The 21,510-nt window shown below is 38.8% G+C and overlaps 2 protein-coding genes across 4 annotated transcripts in view; both read right to left on the bottom strand.

Annotated features, from left to right (window-relative positions):
- Positions 1–7,174, bottom strand: part of LOC117381137 (transcription factor COE1-A-like) — a 111,799-nt gene extending 104,625 nt beyond the window's left edge. Inside the window, exons 1-4 of one of the 3 annotated variants that reach the window (XM_033978018.2) lie at positions 6,540–7,174; positions 5,737–5,893; positions 5,004–5,067; positions 3,490–3,545 (exon numbers count right to left, since the gene is read on the bottom strand). In XM_033978018.2, the coding sequence (XP_033833909.1) occupies positions 3,490–3,545; positions 5,004–5,067; positions 5,737–5,893; positions 6,540–6,670 (408 nt within the window). In that variant the 5' untranslated portion in view covers positions 6,671–7,174. The remainder of the gene's footprint in view (positions 1–3,489; positions 3,546–5,003; positions 5,068–5,736; positions 5,894–6,539) is intronic. The other 2 variants (XM_055226464.1, XM_033978017.2) reach the window with 2 other exon arrangements.
- A 2,703-nt stretch (positions 7,175–9,877) lies between these two features.
- Positions 9,878–21,498, bottom strand: LOC117381136 (RING finger protein 145-like). Its single transcript, XM_033978015.2, has 12 exons — positions 21,307–21,498; positions 19,338–19,564; positions 18,775–18,883; positions 17,896–17,987; positions 16,728–16,963; positions 16,348–16,523; positions 15,524–15,664; positions 15,081–15,263; positions 14,518–14,665; positions 14,209–14,331; positions 13,781–14,014; positions 9,878–13,173 (listed from the first exon to the last, which is right to left on the bottom strand). The coding sequence occupies exons 2-12, from the start codon at positions 19,519–19,521 to the stop codon at positions 12,616–12,618; spliced, it is 2,184 nt and encodes a 727-aa protein (XP_033833906.1). The 5' UTR covers positions 19,522–19,564; positions 21,307–21,498; the 3' UTR covers positions 9,878–12,615.
- Positions 21,499–21,510: the final 12 nt, after the last annotated feature.

Below are 21,510 nucleotides of genomic sequence, written 5' to 3'. Positions count from 1 at the left end.
TACTACACAGTATTGCTGCTACAACGTATACTATGACGTAACTCATATTTTACTATGACAACCACTACTACTGCTGTGCTAAAGTTACTACATGTTTTTGTATCTGCATCTATTCAAATAAACCACATAAACAGAAACATGAACATTACAACTCCCATTACTACTTGCTATTACTTGCTCATACTACTAGCCCTCAACAGACTGACAATTACCCATTTTCTCAGTAGGTTTCAAATTATTTCTAACTAATTTGTTGGTTTTAATTCACTTTACTTTGGTGAAACATTCTCTATTTTCTGTAAATATTTGTGTGGTTACTTCCTCTCATCTGCCAATCAAAGCCATATATAGAACGCTCTTAAACAAATTTCTTAAGTAAAAGCACAGAGTTACAATCCACCTGCATTAAGGAAGCAGGTTACTGTTTGAACTCTGGCTATTAAGACAAATGAGGCCAGTGTTAATTTATCCAGCTCTGTGTCAGACCCTGTAATAGCTTCGTCCCCTTTAGCGTCTCTAAACTTAAGTTCCTCCCTCGGCTGTGTCCTCTTTCCCAACTTAAACCATCTGGATCTACAGACTGACACCGAGAGTAATTTCAGAATAATATTTAGTCCGGGCCAGTTTGACGAGCTCTTCTCAAAAGTGGGTCCCTGAGTACGTTTTCTTGGGTGTTTCATCAAATTGTCACTTAGGCGGCTACGCTCTATTCCTTTCATCTGCCTTCCCCTGTCTCCTAGCTCCTCTCCTCGGCTCCTTTCCTAGCTCCTTTGAAGCGGTGTGACATGCGCGGCGTGTAAACAAGGCAGCGTTAAGCAGGGAACACACTTCGCCCCACGTTAGTGTCAGCAGGAGAAGTGTCTGGGCGGCACAGACACGCGGTTATACATGAAGCACTCATTTAAGGAGCAAGTGAAGAATGGGAGGGGTCCGCTGCTATTTACCACCATCAGTGCTGCTCTGAACAGGTAGATAGATAAAGAAGCTCACTGTCTCAATTACATCGTGTATGTGTGGGAAGTAACTACATAACTCATAAAGCTGTTCATCGACATGGACTGTCCCCACTGAATTAACAATGAAGAGTATTTCTTTTTTTACATTTTAAGGCACAGTGGTAGAAAGTAGAAAATGTCTATATGCATCGATGTACATTTGCATACATAAATTGAATAAAATAAAGCAAAAAGGCAAACTAAATAATATCTCTTTAGAGCAGTGTACTGACTATATATTGCTTTTTAATGACCTGTAATAAATACTACTACTACTACTGTTTTGGTAGAGTTAAGAATCAGAGCCAGTGCACAGAAATAATCCAAACATAAATGGTCGCACCCATAAATCCAGGATAAAAATCAAACTTTTTTCTCCACAGTATGTTGAGACACATCACACCAGTGGCCCCTGAAGAGTCTGTGTAATGAGACAAGTCTTGGCTCTGATTCTATTGACTCCTGTTTAGGTCACACCACCTGTTAGCACGGCCAGCACTAACTCTCTATTTATTTATTTTAAGCGAGAAGTGTGCCATGAGCAAAACAAACAGAAAAGGGATACAGTAGAATACTATTTGTAGGTTAATGGTGCACTATGTAACTTTCCCAGCGGAGGGTCCACCATCTGCTTGCTTCCATGGAGATATTACTGCATTGCGGAATGTTTAACAGTAGGGCATTAATCTTATCTCCATGGAGACGAGCAGGTGACGCCACCCCACCAAGCCAAGTTAAAGATCAGATCTGTGGAGAGGCGACCCCGCTCACAGTAAGAATGCATGTGTTTCACGGAAGTCTTGGGCAATGAAAACACTTTAAATGGCATAAATGCAAGATATATAAGTTTAAAGCTCTACTGTAACATATCAGACAAAGGTAAAATTTCTACATGCAACAGTGGTTAAAACAGAAAACTAAAACATTTATGCGTGAAATAAAATAAGTTACACATTTCTGTATTTTGTTCCTTATTACAATCTCAACCTCACACAGTTCTTGGTCACATGTTCCCAGTCGGGCCAGCGCTCACGTGCAGGTGCCTCGTACACCTGCTCCAGTCCAAGACAAATGACTTCCACAAACCTAAAATCTTTTGCATTTACGCTCAAAACGCATTCAAACACAGCAGCGTTTTGCCCTGGACTTCCACTGGGACTGAGGCCTGAACTGCTTAAGCTGCCACTGTGTGTGTTTTGGAGTGTCTCTTTAAGCCAGAACTAAATTGTGTTATTAGTGAGCAGTTTGCCTCTAAGGCATGCCAGACTTCAGCAGTATGTGAGGTGTGAGACTAAAGTGGAGGGTCAAAGAATGCATCCAGACTACATTTATAACCAAAATAATTCCTGAGTTAAGATATGATTGAAAGCAACTGACCTCAGAGCGTGCTTAGCTATAAAAAAAGCTATATTATTAAGCTCCCATCGGTTAACTACAACAATTATAACAGCATAGAAAAGCAGCTACACCTAGTTGCACAATGCAAGCAACACCTCAAAACATATAAATAGCAAAGGAGGAAGTAAAGTAAAATGCAAATAAATATAGAGCACTCATGCATATGTAATGAGACAGCAGCAGTAATGGAATGGCACTGTCTTAAACTGAACTCCCCGCTTGACACTTTTAGGCAGCTCACGAGCAGCTATCCTTTTATGGTACCAAATCAATTGTTTATTTTTTTACTTCATAAAATAACTCAGATTGCTGTTGGGTGGTAGATGCCATGGTTGTGGAATTTCATTACTGTTTACTATTACTTATCTAATAAAGCTAATACAATACCAGATAATTATAGCTGGCGATGTGTCAACAAGGATTTTAGTAGGAATTAAATTGATAAAAACTATTTTGACTAGTCTACCTTTAGGACTGAATGCAAACATCTTCCATTCCAATTGCTTTTTGTAAAATACAGAAACATACAAACCATATTTGGTGCACCAATAGATTGTTCTGGTTTTACATTTTGATATAATAATAAAACTGTTTTTTGTATATTGTTGTTGGTAAAGGGGGTTATATTATAGAGTATACAAGTACATCCGCTGTCCTCTCCTTTATCTGCACATATAGATACCTCAAACAGTAAGAAAATGGCAAAATCGGATGTGATCAGAAACGCCCATCTATACTAACAGCAGACCGTCTCCCAAAGGTGCTGTTACATCTCTCCACTTCCCACTGTGAGCAACTCCTGTTCGCCAACCACCGCACGCTGCCTTCTAACTCTAATCACAGCAAGAAGAAACAGACAAAAAAAAAAGATTGAAAGAAAGAAAAACGCCTCAAGCTATTCACTGCGAGTGTATGTGAACCCCCACCCACGAGGCTATAGAGGAAACACCCACCCGCGCTCACAAACAGGGGTGAGAGAGATGGAGAGAGAGAGGAGGGCGGTGAGAAGAACCGGATCAGTGTAGGAGCGTATTGTGACTATGGTAACAGGAGAGGGACACACCACTGGGACAAGACAAGGAGCGAGTGTGTTTACCTGCTTCGTCATGGAGTCAATGAGGCGCACGTAAAAGTCTTGCTCTGTTCGGATCCCTGTCAGGAGAGGGAAAGAAAAAAAACATGAGGATCTGTAGAAGTCGCTTAAGTAATATGAAGTATTGAAAGGGTTAAAAGTAATACTTGAACAAGTTAATTAAAAATAGACAAAGTTAGAAGTTAGTTAGCTTGCGTTGTATTTTTAGAGATGTTTACTTATTGTATTGTTTTAACCACAACTCAATTTTTTTTAATAATTCTGTTTGCCCTTTGTAAATATTTGATTGTGTATTTTTACCTGTAGTTACCATTAGAAGTCAAGATGAGCAGTGGTGGAAGAAATACTCAATTCTGTTACTTAAGTAAAAAATATCAAAAATAACAAAAAAAAAAAAACACAAATAGAAGTAAAAGTATCACATGAAAAAATATACTTAAGTAGAACTATTAAAGTACCCATTTAAAAATGTACTTAAAGAGTAAAATGTAAAAGTATTTCACGCAGATTTTCAAATGTAGTGATTTTGATACAGATTTGCTCATTTTTTTTCCTGTTTTTCTTCATATATTTTTGTTTGCTCAAACAATGAACAAGTTAAAAATAAATGTCTCAGCCTTAAAATCTACTTAAGTAAAGTACAGATAAAAACCTACATTTTTTACTTAAACGCAGTACTTTACGACTTTTACTTTATTACATTCCACCATGGAAGTTAGAAATGTGCATATTTGCTTTTTGGTTGCAAGAGCATGTTAGAGCCTTGCGGTTTAACCACAACAAAAATTGAATAATAAACAAAAAATGGCAAACTAATTTTATATTTATAGCAATGCACTGGCTATATTTTTCTTTTCAACATTCACTCACATAACACTCAGTTTAGGTTAGCCAACCAAATTGATTACTGAAGTCACAATGGTTTTCATGGTTAGTATTCAAACTTACTGTTTAAATAACCTTCTCTGGAACCCTTATTGTTATTTTACCACAATAACAACACAAATCTTGAAGTGACATGAAGCCGTTAAAATCACTCTGACAGAAAATATGCTTTTTACCCAACTGGCAACAAAGGATTTAGTGAGGACATATGATGATTTGCACATGTGCCCAATCAGATCCAGCGCTCACAGTCCACAAGTTGTAGCTGCAGACTTTTAAACTGGAGTTTTGATATCCGTGCCAGATCTCAGCTCAAAGGCCCTGTCACCACAAGCCACACACACTAACAAACAATCAGTGACACTAACAATGCCTGCAAAGTGTCAAACAGAGAAATGCATGGGAAAATCATTGAAAACCCACAACACATTGCTTTAGGTGGCTTTTAAAGAGTCTAGTTTATCTAAGAATTGGTCACATTACATTCATCAAACACAAGAGACGACAGTGCATTTGATATTTGAGCCATGTTGGCCTAAAGCAACTGTTTGAATTTCCGTTGAGTAAAATGTAAACGCTATTAACACTGTGTATAAAGTGCATTAAGCTAATTGTGAATAGCGTTGACTCACCGTTACTGTACAGGAGCTGCAGACGGTAATGAATCCCATTATTGGTCTTTTCACCGCTCGTCTCCTTCACAAACACACACAACAAAGCCATAAAACATTTAACACATTATAATTTTAAAGTATACACAAGCACCGAGGCCTAAGTTAACGCAGCGTGCATTAAAACAACATGTGATTTACAGCAGGCACATCAAGTTATTTCCACGTGCGACTGCGGTGTTGTTGTGGCTTTTTAATTTCTCTTAAATTACTACTTGCGCTTTGAGGACAAACCGATCCGACATTTCCTCCGAGCTGATTCACAAAGGACGAGGAATGCAATGTTGTTTATTTAGCAAAACAACTCTTAGATAATTGTTCATTTAACGTTACACTCCGACAGAGAATTTTAGCTGTTAGCCAAAATGCTACAAATATAAGCGAAGAAGACGAATGTAACTGTCAAAACCAGCGAAGAAGAAAATTAACCTGCTGAATGTATCAATAAAATAATACATACATTAATTAAAAAAGGCATAATTTTTTTAATTTAATATTTTTTAATTAAATGTGGTCTATTGAAAGTGTTGTGTTATTATTTATTATTATTTATTGACCCGTTCAAACATTTTTAAAACCTGAAATTGACTTTGAATCCCGTGGGGAATAAGGCCTGCAGGCTGTCAAACGCTCACACTGCGCTCTTGTCACCGCCTTTCAAATTACCCTGATTGTTTCAGATGAAGAGACTCACCTTTTCTTTCTCGATGAAGTCCACAAAGCTGGTCCTCTCGATCTCCACGGGCTGCCCCTGTCTGTCGTACAGCGCCAGCACAAAGTGGAAGAAGTTGGACTTGCGGAGGTTAGAGGGCGGCTGCTTCTCAAAGTGCGCCCGGGCCAGACCCACTCCGCTGCGGACACACGCCACCAGCCAGGGTCAGCAATGCATTTAACTGTCTTTTATATAGAGCTAAATAACAGTGGCAATGCATTCAAACTCAATATGTTTTGTAGCCTTATGATTTGCTGTTTGGTGATGGGAAGTCGTGATTTCATATAAATAAAAAATCGAATCTAAATAGCATTTGGATGGATGGATTTGTAGAGACATGCACTTCTAGCTTCTTAAAAACTGTTATTTTACTCTAACCAATATTCTGACTATTTAAATATTTTGAATTGTAGCCTTGAAATGAGCTTTTGTGGAAATCAGCCTATAACAACTTTACGCACCAACTTTCCGGCCAAAAGATTGTTTTAAATGTCTAATCACATGGCTAATATTTAATTGTTAATACAGTTTATTTCGCATTGAGTAAGACACAGCCTGTATTTCTGTAGTTGAGGGAAAATAGCAAAACAATGCGTGTGTAAAACCTGGACTATTTTGCATTTGTTTCAATTGGAATAACAATTCCAGCCACATCAGGCTATAGGTTCTGTCCTTATATCTCCCACTGGTCACATCACAAAGTTTAACAGAGGCCAGTCTGGCGCAAACTCTGATTTTCCAAACGCCGAAGTGCTGATGAGCTGCTAAATCCTCCCCTGGCTCACCTTTGCGCGGCTGTGTTGGCGTCCAGCACGCCTCCTCCCTGCATCCAACTCCGAACGGCGTTCATCCCTCCCAGCGGCTCCTCTTTCAGTCCGCTGCCGCTTCTCTGAATGCTCTCTTGGATTCCGAACATCAACACTCCGCACCTCTCCGCGTTTTTATCTTTTACCAGTCCTCACGTCCTCGTTTCTTTCTGTTGCACTTGTTCTTGGCACAGCCCGCTGAGTCTACAGTCCCGTGAAAGAAGTGCAGGCTACAACAGTGCAAAAAGCATGTTCAAAGTGTAAATTCCCCAACGCGTAAAACGTGACTGAAAGCCGAAAGGTGTTTCAAAGTGCGTCCTAGTCCAGGGAGCTGTCACACGGGCCGATCACCAAGCGCTCGTGTCACATGTCAACAATGTATGACACTTTCTTTCTTCCTCGCTCGCCCTCCGCTGCGGGACTTGTCCGTGTCGTGTGTGATGCTCGGAGCTCCGCGCTGTGCCTCTTCCCAAAGGACTGTGGGAGAAGACGCGAGCACTGGGGAGAGAGACAGCCCGGGATGGGAAGTGGAAATAGGGGAGGGGACCACGATGATGGAGACGCCCCCAAACAAAGGAGAGAGTGGAGTGAGGTTCGAACCACGCATCGCCCGCTAAGTGAGGAGTCGCACTCTCTCTGCGCTCTTCTGCACATGAGCCAAAGAGGCGCACTGAGACGGAGCAAGTAAAGTGTCTGATCTGATTTGGGTGTGTGATAGAAGAAGGCAAAGAAGTGAAAGTTTATTTGTATTTGTGGCAGAGGTGGTTCAGTAAATTGATGCGTAAAATCATCAGTTCAAGGTTCTGTGTTTCAGAATTCAAAATGTGCCAATATTTCCAAGGTGCATAGGCTAATTCTTTACATTTATCACTTTTGCTCGTAACAAGTTGGAGCAAAGAGCAGAAAATTGTAGAGTTGTTATGTTTATTCTTATTGAAGATGTATTCATTTATTAACTGATCATGTAATTTCTTTATTGGCCAAGATAGACTATGGACTTCAGTTGATTATCAAGGTTCTGGGACAAAAGTGCGCAACTTAAATTACCTTTAAAGTCGAAAAAAATAAAAGAAAAAAAGTAAATAACCCTCTGTTCAATGTTTTAAGCTTTACGCACGGGTTTGGAGGGACGTCTCCAAACTTTTACGCACAGCGCTTGACATGTTTTCTGTAGTCATTTGTGATTCAAAACCTCAAACATGCTTTACCTCTTCATTTTTATTTAGCCAGCTGGTTAGGCACAATTATAAAAGCCATATTTCACAGTCAAAACATATCCGTGGCCCCATTGTCTCTCGGATAGGAGCCCTTATTGCAGAGCAGCGCCGCAAGACACACAAACAAAAGTGACAATAACAATAATTAGCTCAATATAACAATGAACATAATTGAGGATAATTGCTAGCAGATTTTCCTCCTTTGTCTCTCCCTCCAGCTCCATCTGTTATTTCAAACAATTCATCACGTCGCGACGCACACGGGGAATCAAAACAAAACACAAATATTATTAACAGGAACGCAGTGGTGTCTTTCAGCCAAACCACGCTACATCATATCGATCTGTTAAGGTGCGAAAGGTCAACAACTTTGGTATTATTCAGCCGCGCGTGAGGATGATTGGCAGCGGGTCCTGGCGCGCGTCCAGCCTCTAATTCCCAAAGGTTATTGAAAAACGCTCTTGACCTTGATTATGGAGAATAAGTCTTTTATGCGTCGGTTTCCTGCTTCGAGATGAGATACTGTGGCACAGCGGCCTTTTGCGGGGTCTAAAGCGGCTCACAGCTCCAACAAGGACTGTGCGTAATTTGTGTTAATGAGCCGCGTTGGATCGATCATAACGGGACACCGGACATTTAGAAAAATAAATAAATAAAAATAAACGTAAAATAATAATAATAAATGAATAAAAACAACAGGGATCTCAACAGAAGCGATGCACAAGCGTAAAAAATAAAGCTCTGAACTTGAAATAAAATAAAATGAGCTTATAACAGCCTGACAGAAGCAAAAAGGTGGTCAATTATTAACCTATTTTTAATTAATCTAAGAGTCTCTAAGTCTATAGTGGTTTTAATTATGGATTTATAATAATAATAATAATAACAATAACAATAATAATAATAAAGTATTGAATAAAGACTGAGAAAATTACAAAATGCGTTTCAATATAAAGGATGTCCCCGTTGCGCATCTACGGGATGGTCAGAAGTGAAGAAACTCATGGGTAAAACAGCACAATAGCGCCATCTCGTGTCTAACTTAAGCAACTACAATAGAAAAGTGCTGAACAAATGCTGTTAAAAGGATGAACTGGGTGGGGATCCTTGTGACTTCTCTGGAGGTCATGAGGAGGTATAAAGGTCAACCTAAGACTTGGCTTACATTTATCTGGAGATTACGTGCAAAGAATGTGGATTATATTTTTGTAACACGTCAGTCTAAACGTATATTGTGTCAGTTTAATCAATAGTTCGAACAGTGACACATCCTCAACTGCAACAACTGGGACTGCAGATGTGAGACCAAGACTTTTCATGATCTAATTTTACATGGTCCCTTTTAAAATAAATGAAATGAAAAAATGAATAAAAAATATATAAATAAATAAATAAAATAATATTTTTAAAAAATCATAAATAAATAAATAATAAAATTAAACTAATAAATACATAAAATAATAAATACAAAAATAAATATAATAAAAAAATAATTAATAAATACACAAACAAAAAACCTACATACACAAATCTGCATTTATGTTCTCCTAAGGTTCTCTTATTTTATGTATTAACCATTTAAGCTTAAAGGACATGGATTCTTCTTGTGACTTTTGAGCCATGTTGGAATATTGTTACAACTCTGGGTATGTTTTGAGGTGGTATTTTGTTTCATTCACACCTTTCAGTAATCCTTTATTATTAAAAATAATAATAATAATGGTTTGTTCCACCTTGTGATGTCACGGTAGTTTTCAAGATAATCGCTACAGTTCACTTGTTTCTGAAGAGATTAACAATTCCAGGGCTGAAATGATCCAAATGATTCTAGTGAAGGTGTAAGCAGTTTAAAAACACAGTGGAGCACTTCCTGTATTACCACATGACATCACAAGTTAAAACAGAGTATTTTCAGTTTGAGAGAAGAATTCAGCCTAAATATACAGGATTTGTGTGTTAAACATGTGAGAATGAAACAAAACACAACTCCAGATGTTTTTGATGATTGATTGATTGAAAATAACCTTATAACATAGATCAGAAAATAGCGCAATACAGGCCCTTTTACAACCACATAACACCAGTGACAAATTACAAATTCAAAGTGGATCGTTCATTTTATTTCTCACATTCAGTTTTGTAACATAACCAAGGTAATGCCAGGCATTATCTGTGTAACAGGATTCAGTCAGTTTTACAGAGGAGGTCCTTACTGAGTGAAAAATAGATTTGTAACAGTATACAACGCTTTCTTCAACAAAATCTAACATCCATGGAAAGAGACGAGAGTGTGGTCCAACAGAAGCAACAGTAACACAGCTGGCTTAGGTAAACAACAAAAATGTCAAGCAAAAATATTTTTCTAACAGTTTTAGGAAGAAAATACAAAACATTTTACTTTTAAATGTTAAGGAATAAATAGTGCAAGTTTCAAAAATACTAACACCTGTGAATGGGGTTGGCATTAAAGTGTAAAAATATTGACCAAACAATGCCATATCTTTGGCAAACGCAGCGTTGGTGATATGGTCTTTATACTGTAACCAGTATAAAGACCATATCACTAATGTTTATGAAATAATACTACTACTTGAATGCAGCTGTGAATACTGTTGCGTCTTTTAGATACTGAAGCATGGTTTTGAGCACAGAGTATATCTTCAGTTTTCATTTCATCTATAATTCTTTATCACAGTTTTTGTGATTTTTCCAAATGGCATGTTGCCTTCCTATGTGGATGTAAAAAATGTATATAAAAAATATGAGATGGTAGAGGATGGCAACTTCACAAACGATAGTCATCAACCTTCAAGGGAACAATGGCAGAAAATAACACTGGACATATAAGTGTTGCATCATTGAGTATGTGATAAGTAGGTCAGGTTTTAAGTACTCCAATGAAAACAGTGATCTAGTCTAGTACTATTTAAGGGCTTAATTTTAAAGTAAAGTAGCACTGTGAGGATGAGAACATAAAAAGTTGTCATTCATGATTATGCTGTATATTCACCTCTTTGACATTGAAGTCTACATTTCAGCATTTAAAAAATAAACACAAATAATTTCACAGCGCTGAGCAAGATTGATCCTACAAATAAACTGTATTCATATATAGTCCCGCCTCAGCGCATGTCAGGAAAAAGTCATTCATAGCAGTAAGACAATATCAAGAATAATCGTAATAGTAAATAATACTGTTGACGTGTGCCATTTCCCGTCATTCAGGGCCTCACTGATCCCACTCCTACCAGTAGAGAGCATTGGAGCGATCACTTCAGCTTTACAGCACTTCATATCGACAGGACAAGCAGTAACACTGGCTGTTTGAAAGTTGCTTGAATTTCTCAAAGCTGTTTTAAAATATACTAAAGCTATAGAGAAACCAAGCAACTATGATTCGTACATAGCAACATGAATAATAGATTTACACACAGATTTTGGGAAAGTTTGGTAGCCACATTGACAGCTTTGGAGCGTTGCAAGTAGAAAGAACATTAGTGCAATAGCGACCCAAAATCAAAAAGTGGCAAAAATACAGTAGCAAAGAGTTAGCTTAACAAATAGATGTTATAATGGGCATAGTGGCAACAAGCAAGCTCTACATACAAGCGTGCATCAGATTATAGCATATATGAAACATTTAAAAAACACGTTTTCATTACAGTCCAACAAATGCTGGAGTGTGTTTAAAATTTTCAATTAGCTGGTAATGGTGACGATACAAATTCAAGTGACAGGGAGTGACAGGGCAGCATATTTCTGATTAAGATTCATGTGATTATATTAGCATGCCCTGGGTTTCTACAAGCGCGAAGGATGGCTCAAATGATAGATTTGTATTTAAATTCTTCGAGATGAGTACCATAAAACAACTATTTATAAAAAGCAGTGTAAAAATAACTTTATATTTAACAGTATAATAGGTTTGGCTGTAAGTATGTGTTTTGTTGGGACCAGCCAAACAAGTCAGATTTGAGCAATTAATGAAAAATGAATCAATTAGCCACACGGAGGCTTAAAAGGTGCAGTGTGTTGGCCTTTGGCGACATCTGGTGGTGATATGAAACATTGCATTTGTTGGAACTGGCACAATCATTTTTTTTATAGGTATACAAGTGTGAAATGCAAGGTAATGTATTCAAAAGAAAAAATACTGCAGCGCCAATCAGATCCAAATACAAATACAGTAAATGGTTTGATCAATATGATATGCAAATGAATGTTCAATTATCTGTATCTACACTGGACCTCAAAATAAAAACAGCACCAAGCCTTAGGTGTTTGATGGCATCAAGAATTACGATATCGCTCAACATTAAAACCCAAATATAGCTTTTTATGAAATGTTAAGACCCATGTGAGTTCCAACCATAACTAATTGATAGTCTTTAAACCTCTGTAAATAATGGCACATGCTGCAGAGGAAAATATAATAATAATAATCCCGATACCACAAATAGAACAGCAGTAGTGGGAAATAATGGCCAAAAAATTTAAATTTAAGGATTTTGCATGAAATGGTTGGAGTGAAATGGCAAGGATGAAACTCTGATGAATAGAAAATATGCTTCAGTTCTTTTTAGAATTTCACATTTCCTGGACACGTGCTAAATGACTAAATGACTTCTCCCACACATGGATATAAAAAAAATCCTGTTGCACTTTTGGTATAATGAAAAAATAATTAAGCCCATCCTTCTGAAATGCTTTAAATAATGTTTTGTTCCAACTTTACAGCTCAATGTTAAGAGAGAGAAGGAGATGTCTGTCATGGATTTTTGAAAATATATTATGACGATTTGGGACAGTATGAAGTCATGTGCGTCAGTGATAGCTTTCTACTGCCTCTTCTTTTGCAGAAGACTTAGAGGGTCGGACTGTGAGGGGAACTCAGACGAGGATTCAGGGTAACCTGTGTTTGGGATGGGCTCATATTCAGAGATGGTTGCTGTAGCTTTAGCCATTAGCTCTGAAGATGAACCATGAGAAATTGAGGGAGGAGTTGGAGAACTGTCCTCCTCTTGTGAGTCAGGAGGTTGTGGATGAGGCTTATGATGAGAGGTGGATGAGGGTGCAATTTTGAGATGTTGAGAACAAGTGGACTCCATATTTAACAAACCATCACAAACTCTTTTCTCTTCCTCTTGTTCTAATTTCTCTCCATGCGCAAGTCCATTTTCTGCAGAGGCACCATCTTCCTGCTCGGCCACACCCTCTTCCTGACCAGCAGGCTGGGGGTCGGCAGCGACGGGGTCATCCTGGGTGGGTGTGGATGCTGATTGGCTCTTGAGCTGTGAATGACAGAGAGGGCAAGTCTCCTGGACGTAGAGCCACTTCTTCAGACAGCCAGCGTGGAAGACGTGACTGCACGGGGTGATCACAGCACTGTTCATCTCCTAAAAAAACAAAGGAGAAATATTTATAATGAACATTTTGATTGATCGGATATTGGCTGCCAAGATGTTGGTTAGCCAATATCCCATTTTGGTCTACACATTGGTGTAATAAGATGATTTATTACTTACTTGATTTTTTTTACCTTATGCAATTTGTGTTTAAAAGGAAATAAATGCTATTTTCAGTCTCTGCACTGGTATCGGTTGAGATCAGGTATCGGCTGTGATCAGGTATCGGCAGATACTTAAAGCCAAAGTATCGACTGGTATCAGGATGGAAAAAACTGGATCGATGCATCCCTAGTTATGGTCATATAAGCCTCTATAAAACCTTTTGATTTGCTTTGTTTAATACGAGCATTTGGATCACTAACATATATAATGTAGATACGGCATAATCTATGAAAGAGCTAAAAATTATGAGGAAACGTAAATGGCCTTTATATGGTATAATATGGTTTCCTAAGGTAGCTGATACTTGTGATTTGTGATCAATATAATCAAAATTATGTATTTTATACTTCTGAGTATGGCTGTACAAATAATCAGCTACATTTCAACCACACAACTGTGAAATGAATGTAATTACAATAGCTGTAAAGTTTACCTGGTAGCAGATTGCACAAATGTCGTTGTACTGCTCTAGTTGGGAGCTGCTGGCCGTGGGGAGGCTCTTGATCTTGTTGACAGCATCTCTTCGGAGCAGGAAGCTCTGCCAGCCAAGTTGCGCCCGCAGCCACACGTTATAATACGAGTGCACCAGGATGATGGTACTGCCCATCACACTCCACTCCCCGAAAACTGTCTCTGACACGCCGTAGCACACCACACACACGGCAACCTGCACACAACACAAGAGTAGTCTTCACTGTCTAGACAAGACACTATTACAATTGGCTATTTTTACCTTTAGTCATTTAGTGCAATTATGCTTTAAAGTTTTAATCAAAAGATTAAAACCCCAAATAATTACATTGCTTCATGGACCTTCTGTCTCAAGAAAATGACTGAAATCAGAGCGAGTTTATGCCTCACCAGAAACTCCAGCAGACGGTAAGTGCCATTGACACAGTAGATAACTTCGTCCATGTTTTCTACTGGAGCCTTACGAAACTCCTCCACCATAAACAGCACATAGATCAGCAGCGTCCCCAGCACCTGCGCCACAGCAGATTTGTGTGAAGCAAATAAGATATTTTCTTTAGGATAAAATAAATATCACTTTTCCCTATAAATGTTCACCAGAAAAAACATTTTCATATAAAATAAATTCTTACTGCCTAGTAAAATTGAAGGATTGAAATGGTCAGACATTATAAATAATTAAGAGCTGTCATGTGTTACCTGCAGGGAGGTGAGGATGGAGGAGGAGATGATGATGAGGAGCCAGAAGTCCATGTGGAAGAACTGACAGATCATATAAGCCATGTAGGCCGGAAATATGAGCAAGAACAGGCACAGACTCACAGCTCGGAAGTGCTTCCAAAGACTCCTGCAAGACATCACAATTGAGACACATGGCATCTACAGAATATGCATTTACGTTTAATGGAGGTTCACCTTACTATTGCAACTTCATAATGTTTTGAAAGTTGGAGGCAGTCGCTGTAACATGTGCTTGTACTTGTTTCAAAGAGACAATATAATCAGAATTGAACCTAGCGGTCACATACTGATGAGTCACAACACACTGTGTGAAGAGCCTTTTGGGCTTAATGCAGATAGGCTTTAGTTGTAGGGGTTAGGTCCTCTTTCTGTTTTTAATTAAACAACCATTACATCGTGTCCAATATTTTAGTAATCGTTACTGAATAAACACCAGTATTTAAACATGCAAGTAATAGTTGAGGACACAGATTAGTTATTTTCAAGAATAGCCTTATTTTAAACAAATAAAATGTTCTTACTTGTCTCTGGATGCTCCCAGAGCCAGGACAATGGGGTCAGCTATTTCCAGCATAGACTGCAGGATGGAAGCTACAACGATGAAGAGGATGATGGAGAGGAGGAAGGCTCGATGGATCACCTGCAGCTCAATGAGACCAGTCTGAACAGCCAGAATCAAAAGAGTGATGCCCTCGGTCATGCCCCTAAAAACAGGTGCACAGATTAATATTTTATCATGCATTTTAGGAGCTTTCCAATGTTTGCAACTAGTTTAAAAAAATGACTGTTGTTGCTGCTAGTTTGACCTTTATTTGCAAAACTGAATAACAAAGGCAATTTGAGCACCAAAATGATCAGAACAAGTCTGGTGAACATACGCAATAGGATACTCTGAATAGTCTATTTGACTTTGTTGAGACAATTCTTTATTTAAGTGAAGCAATAGAAGATGAGTGTGACTAACCGGTGCATGGTGTTGTCGTTCATAAAGGCCCTGTATCCTTGCAGGTAAAACTTGCAAAGCGTCAAAACTCCCAAAGCAATGAAGGACACAGTGAAGACCAGCCCGAGAAGGGAGTACGGTGTGCTACAACATTCTGCAACACTGGAGGAAAAATGGAAAGAGATGGCAAATACTGAGCTGCAATACATACAAGGTATTTTTTTGTAGTTGTACATTTAATATTTGTTTTAATCCAAAGGCTTTCATTATAAAATGGAGGTGAAAAGTGAGGAGACAATGGCTGGCGCTAGTGTTCAATAGAGTTCATATGCCCGGACACTCTGTGCATGCACTAATCAAAGATAACATATACAGTTTGTTAATGTCTAAATAGTCAGGTCCAGAGGGACAGTCTGCTGCTACAGGTCATTAAAAGGAATTATGTTTAAGAACAAGGTTACAAATGAGGTTATGGTTAGGAAATGGGTATGGTTAGAGTTTGATAGTTGGGTCTGTCCCTTCGGACCAGACTAGCACTTCGAATTACACTACAATACATGTGTTTAATGTTGTAATATGAAGTTAAAATACTAAATGTAGTGTGTACTTATGTTATAAAAAATGCCAAATATTTAATAAATTCAGATAAACGCAGGTTTATCTTTTTGACCAGCTCACTTTTACAAGCAGAGCTATGGATTTGACCTACCAGCATATCAACTCTACACTGGGAATCGACCTCACAACACGACCCTGGCAAATGAGGCTGGGCCACATAACTATTGCTGATGGTTTTAATCATTTAGATTTAGGATTTACAATGTGTAGAGATGCTGGGCCCAGACCTGGTGAGGAAGAGGAAGAGCAGTCTCTCTCTGGAGGTGGGCTTGTCTCGAGTGCTGAAGTAGGAGTAGATCTGTAGAGCAAAGAGCACGAGCCAGAAGCACATGAAGAGGACAGGCAGCACCAGCTGGTTCCACAGAGACATGCCCAGTGCCAGCAGGCCGTACACCTCCACCACCTGCACACAGTTCAGATATTTACATAACTTTAAGTCTTTTTATAAAATGTTTTGTTGAATAATATGTGACAAATATTATGCTAAAATTAAAAAAACATTCTAGTGATTAGAACTAGGAGAAAAAAATGTTTTTAGAATAAATCTAAAACAAAAATAAATAAGAATGAAAATTAGCAACACTGTACAAACATTATTATGCTTTACCTGAGCCAGCTCACGGTAGGCAGTTTTGGCAAGATTGTAAGGAACCAGCAGATTTGAGGCCAGGAAGTAAATGACCTCCAGGCCGGTAAAGATCATAGAAAACTTGTTGATGAAGACAATGGTCTCAAGTGGCACAAGACACAGTCTGGCCACAAGAGGGAGCAGATGAGCAGAAAAGAGCCAGATCCTCTTGGTCTGCATCACACAGGAGCAGAGTGTGCATACAACCAACTGAGCTGCAACACAGAGCCAAGACCCAACAAGTTAACTATGGGAAGTATTGGGAAGCAACCGAATAGTAATTTTCATTTAGTGGTATCAAGAATACAGTTATTTCCTTAAATTAAAAAGGAATACATGACAGTACTTCATGTGCAGTTGTGGCTTTGAACTGCAGGGTATTAGTGAAAAGAAAAGTAAACAGCTCTTGCAGTGTGTACATGTGTAATTTTGTCATTTTTCATCTCTAACTGAACATAAATGAATGCATGAATGAATGTTTTCTGCACTATGACTGGCCCACGTAATGGAATATGTTACAAAATACATTTTAATTTGGGCATTCAGTATTCTGTAACTAAATTTTAGAAGTATACTTCCCATCACTGCCTATGTGTGTGCAGTTATTAAAAGGATCTATAGTAGGATATATAGGTACCCTGTTCCTACGCAGCCAACCATGAGTATCAAAGAGATGGAAAAAAGGACCCTTGTAATAGCAATTAATAATAAGAGAGTCCTCACAATGACATCCTAAACAGTAAAAGGCCTGAATCCCTGAACGGCTCTAAAGGCATTATCTATGTATGACAATACATGTTTCATGCAATTATATGATTAGTACAAGTTTATCATTTGTCCACTCCATACACAGCTACAATGTCCCATCACAGAAAATAATATTAATGTTGTTTAGAAAAATGGGTACCACAACATTGGTCTAAAGAGGGGAGTGGATAACTTCTAAGCTAAGATTAATACAGGTTTCTACAAAGCCTTGAGGCCTGAGCTGCTCAAGTTTCTACTCGTTTTCCAAAAACATCACAGATTTCATACGCTCATGCTGTTTTTACATGAATTCCTGCAGGTGTTACTGTAAAAGTTGAACTCTAAAACAACACATACTTGCTTCTGCAGCATGCTTTTTAGTTGTAATGTAATGTTATACCTATGAGTGCAGTGGTGAATCTGTTCATGGAAAGAGGTTCCAGGTAGACCGGTCCTTCATTGCCGGAATCCAGTTCACTGCGAACGTAATCCCTAACAAAGAGAGATTGGTTCATCAATTTACAAAGGAACATCCTGCCCCTTTCACAGAAGATACATGCACAATGAAGTATTGACGCATACATGATTACGTGGAAACAAGAGTCAGGTTACTGAGATTGTTTTTTATCACTGATACAGTTTGACAATACAAATAATCGAGTTTTGAGAATCTGCCAAGCAATATCAGTGCAAAGACTTTCCATAAATTATATGAAACTAAAAGGTGCACCATGTAACTTTTCTGGTAGAGATTCCACCAACTACTTGTCTCCACAGAGACGGAAAATTCCACATAACGCAATAACATCTCGATGGAGACACCAGAAAAATTGCATAGTGATGAGACTTTACCATTAATAGTGTGGCCAATAAACAGTAATAATAATTGGCCTAATGCAGATATCTGAAAACAACCCAGTCATTATTTCTGGATACCAGACACACAATAGCAGCATCAGCATCATTTCTGGTCTTTTGTCAACATCTAAAAACCTTATGTAACTTTATAAGCCTTATCACTCATCAGGATCACCATTTTGGGTGTCCTGCACATATCATCTTTGCACTCTGGAATCCAATATTTTAAGTTAAGCTCTAAACCAGAGTTATTTTACATTAGTTGATACAGAACAGGAGAGAGGGGGGATGGGACAGGGACAATGAAGAAAATGCAGGGTGCTCTACTTACCTATAATACTATATTTTGCAACATTATTATTTTACAGATGATAGTATTGCTAGCACTAGAAGTATAAAGGCCACTTGCTTTCATTTATACCTTGAGACTTGGTGTCCAGCAAACAAAAGCAGCGCTGTGAGGACATACAGGTACAGTTTAACTAGGTGCTGGCGAGGCAGAGTCAGGAGCACCAGGCTCAGGATGTAACCTACAAAAGCACGCACAACCAAGGTCAACAAAATTAACAAGCATGGAAAATGCGAGAAAGAAGATTAAATGTGAAAAAATTCATTTTGTATGCCGCTGGGTTCAATGGTACATTCCACTGCTGTTAACTCATTCACAACTGGAGGTCTGAGTGAGCCAAAATGACATCTTAAACAATAACAATAATTTCTCTATTATGAAGAATATTCAGCTCAGAAAATGTAAACTGAAAAAAAAATCATTCACTTAGACACTTAAGATAAATATAAACTTGTAATGTAATTTAAATACACTGGTTCATAAAGCTGCCCCAGGTACTGAACTATTCTTACAAGCATATTCTGACAGTTGAAGCCCAACACAGTGATAAGATAAGACAGAACCTCTAACGGTCGGCTGGTGGTTTCCTTATAAACAGTGGAGTGTGAGTGCATGTGTTGTTAGCTAGCACTGACCTACATAGTGCAGGTAAAGTGCCAGATACTTGTACTGAAACAGGGGGTTGTTGGAAAGGCTCGATCTCTGGACCTTCTGGAAGAAAGAGCTGACGTCCCAGCGGTACAGGACGTCCAGCAGCATGATACTGGGCACACGGAGGCCCACATTTAATACAGACTCCACGCGGTCCTTCAGCGCCATGGTAACAGGTTAGGCAGGCTGAACTGACCACTACCACTCTGCTCTGTGCACAGGAACACACAAAGGAAAACAACAAAACAATGTTGGATTAAGACATTCCACTCAAAAGCCTATGCATGGTTAACAAAGCACATGGTGAAAAAGAATCAGAACCTGGAAATGCAACAATGCAACTAGAAGGGGAAACTAAGACTGAGAGACGTTTTGGAGAAATATTTCACTGTGATGTTCCTGACAGATATTGTGGTTGTCATTCATGGTTTGATCAATATAGGGGTGCACAATGTTATGCAATAAAATCAAAATGTTCAATTTTAAGTGTTGCAATAATCAAACACCAAACAGAATTTAATTAGGTTATGCCATGATCTCTTTTAGGGAAAAGGTTTGCAAAAATTTGTATATACAAACATGTTATGAAAAGTATGCACTTGTACTGTGATCTGAATCCTGCTTTAAAGACATATATTGTAAATCAAATTGCACTTGCAACACACCCAAGAGCAGAAAAATGAACGGCACATATGATACGGCTTTTCAGAACATGTTTGTAGGAGGGCTAAAACTACAGGGTTAGAAAGTTATAGATAAGAAGACAAAAAGGAGATACTGCATTTAAGACTGCAAGTAATTCTGCAGCCCTGCAGTGATCTATTCTAAATATATGTGCAGTAAAATTTTGTATGTTAACTGAAATCTAAATTTGCATGCATATCTGCGTCTGCTAGTTCCTCCTTTAAGCAGTGTGCGGTTTCCGGGACCAAGTACAAACAGAATGCTGAACTCTGATCTTTCCAGACAGGTGCAGAAACACCTGCTCTGTGCAGCACACTTTTCCACTCATCTATGGTTTACTTTGGGATAGAGTCACTGTAGTGCACTGGTCTCCCACAATTTACACAATTTATAGCAACTTTAATATGCCTTAAAAAATACACTGTAAAATTGACATGCAGATAATTCCAAAAGTCTATTTGGACATCAAGGACATGATACAACATTTTAGGATCGAAATACTTTGACTTGATCCACTGAATGGGACAGCATCCTGGCATTACATAAGGTGACCTAAGACTATATCTAGCCAGCAGACAAAGATCACTAGAATGAACAGGATTATATAACCAGCGGCCTAACGCTACATTTAAAAGCTATTTAATTACAAATTTTCTTTGTTTTGAACACAACAATTAGACCCGTATCTGTTGAGCATCCACAACAGGAGGACAACAGACACCATGGATGAGTGACTGCTGCATCGACCGAAGCGCACATGAACTATAGTAACCTCACAGTCTCGTTTGCAGAAAGCCCAACCGCCTCCAGCCGCAGAGCCACTAAAACACGAACTCTTCCATAATCAAAGTCGTGCAAATTGAGTGCACTCTGTGGTGTTTCCTAAGCCTTCGCACAAACTGCGTTTAAAACAGAGCTAAATAACGCCACAGCTATGACTGTGTACGTGCCGAGTGCATAAGATGAGCTGCATTGAGCACGCACACATACACGTACACATACACATACAGGCACTGTGCCAAAGACTCAGGCTAACATTAGCCACATTCAACTAGAATTAACACAACCAGAACATATGATACAAAGCAATGTGCCTAGTCCGCTAATTTGTGTGCAGGTCTACAGCTAAACACTGGATTTACGTATTAACCATAGACTAACAACTGACTCAAAACGATGTTTTAGCACCGCTAGCAAACACACAGGCAGAAATTCCAATCAAGCTAACCAAAACGCGTTGCTAAAAGTAGGCAGAGAAGGGCGACTTACATTTGAAGGGCAATATTCGCGATGTATACTACAGATTTGAGTTGGTTTCCCGCTTGGATATAAACCATTTTAACTCGGCGTCGGCCGAGCTAACGGTCCTCTAGAAGGGAGCGCCTCGGACTCAAAGGATGTGGCCCATCCGCTCATCTCAGCAGCGGCCATTAGCGCTCTGTTGCTCCTGAGATGTGCTGAGCATGCGCACTA

This window comes from Periophthalmus magnuspinnatus, chromosome 14 (assembly GCF_009829125.3).
Source record: "Periophthalmus magnuspinnatus isolate fPerMag1 chromosome 14, fPerMag1.2.pri, whole genome shotgun sequence".
Lineage (NCBI taxonomy): Eukaryota > Metazoa > Chordata > Actinopteri > Gobiiformes > Gobiidae > Periophthalmus > Periophthalmus magnuspinnatus.
The sequence above is the reverse complement of the archived record's forward strand: the minus strand, read 5'-3'. Positions and strand labels throughout refer to the sequence as shown.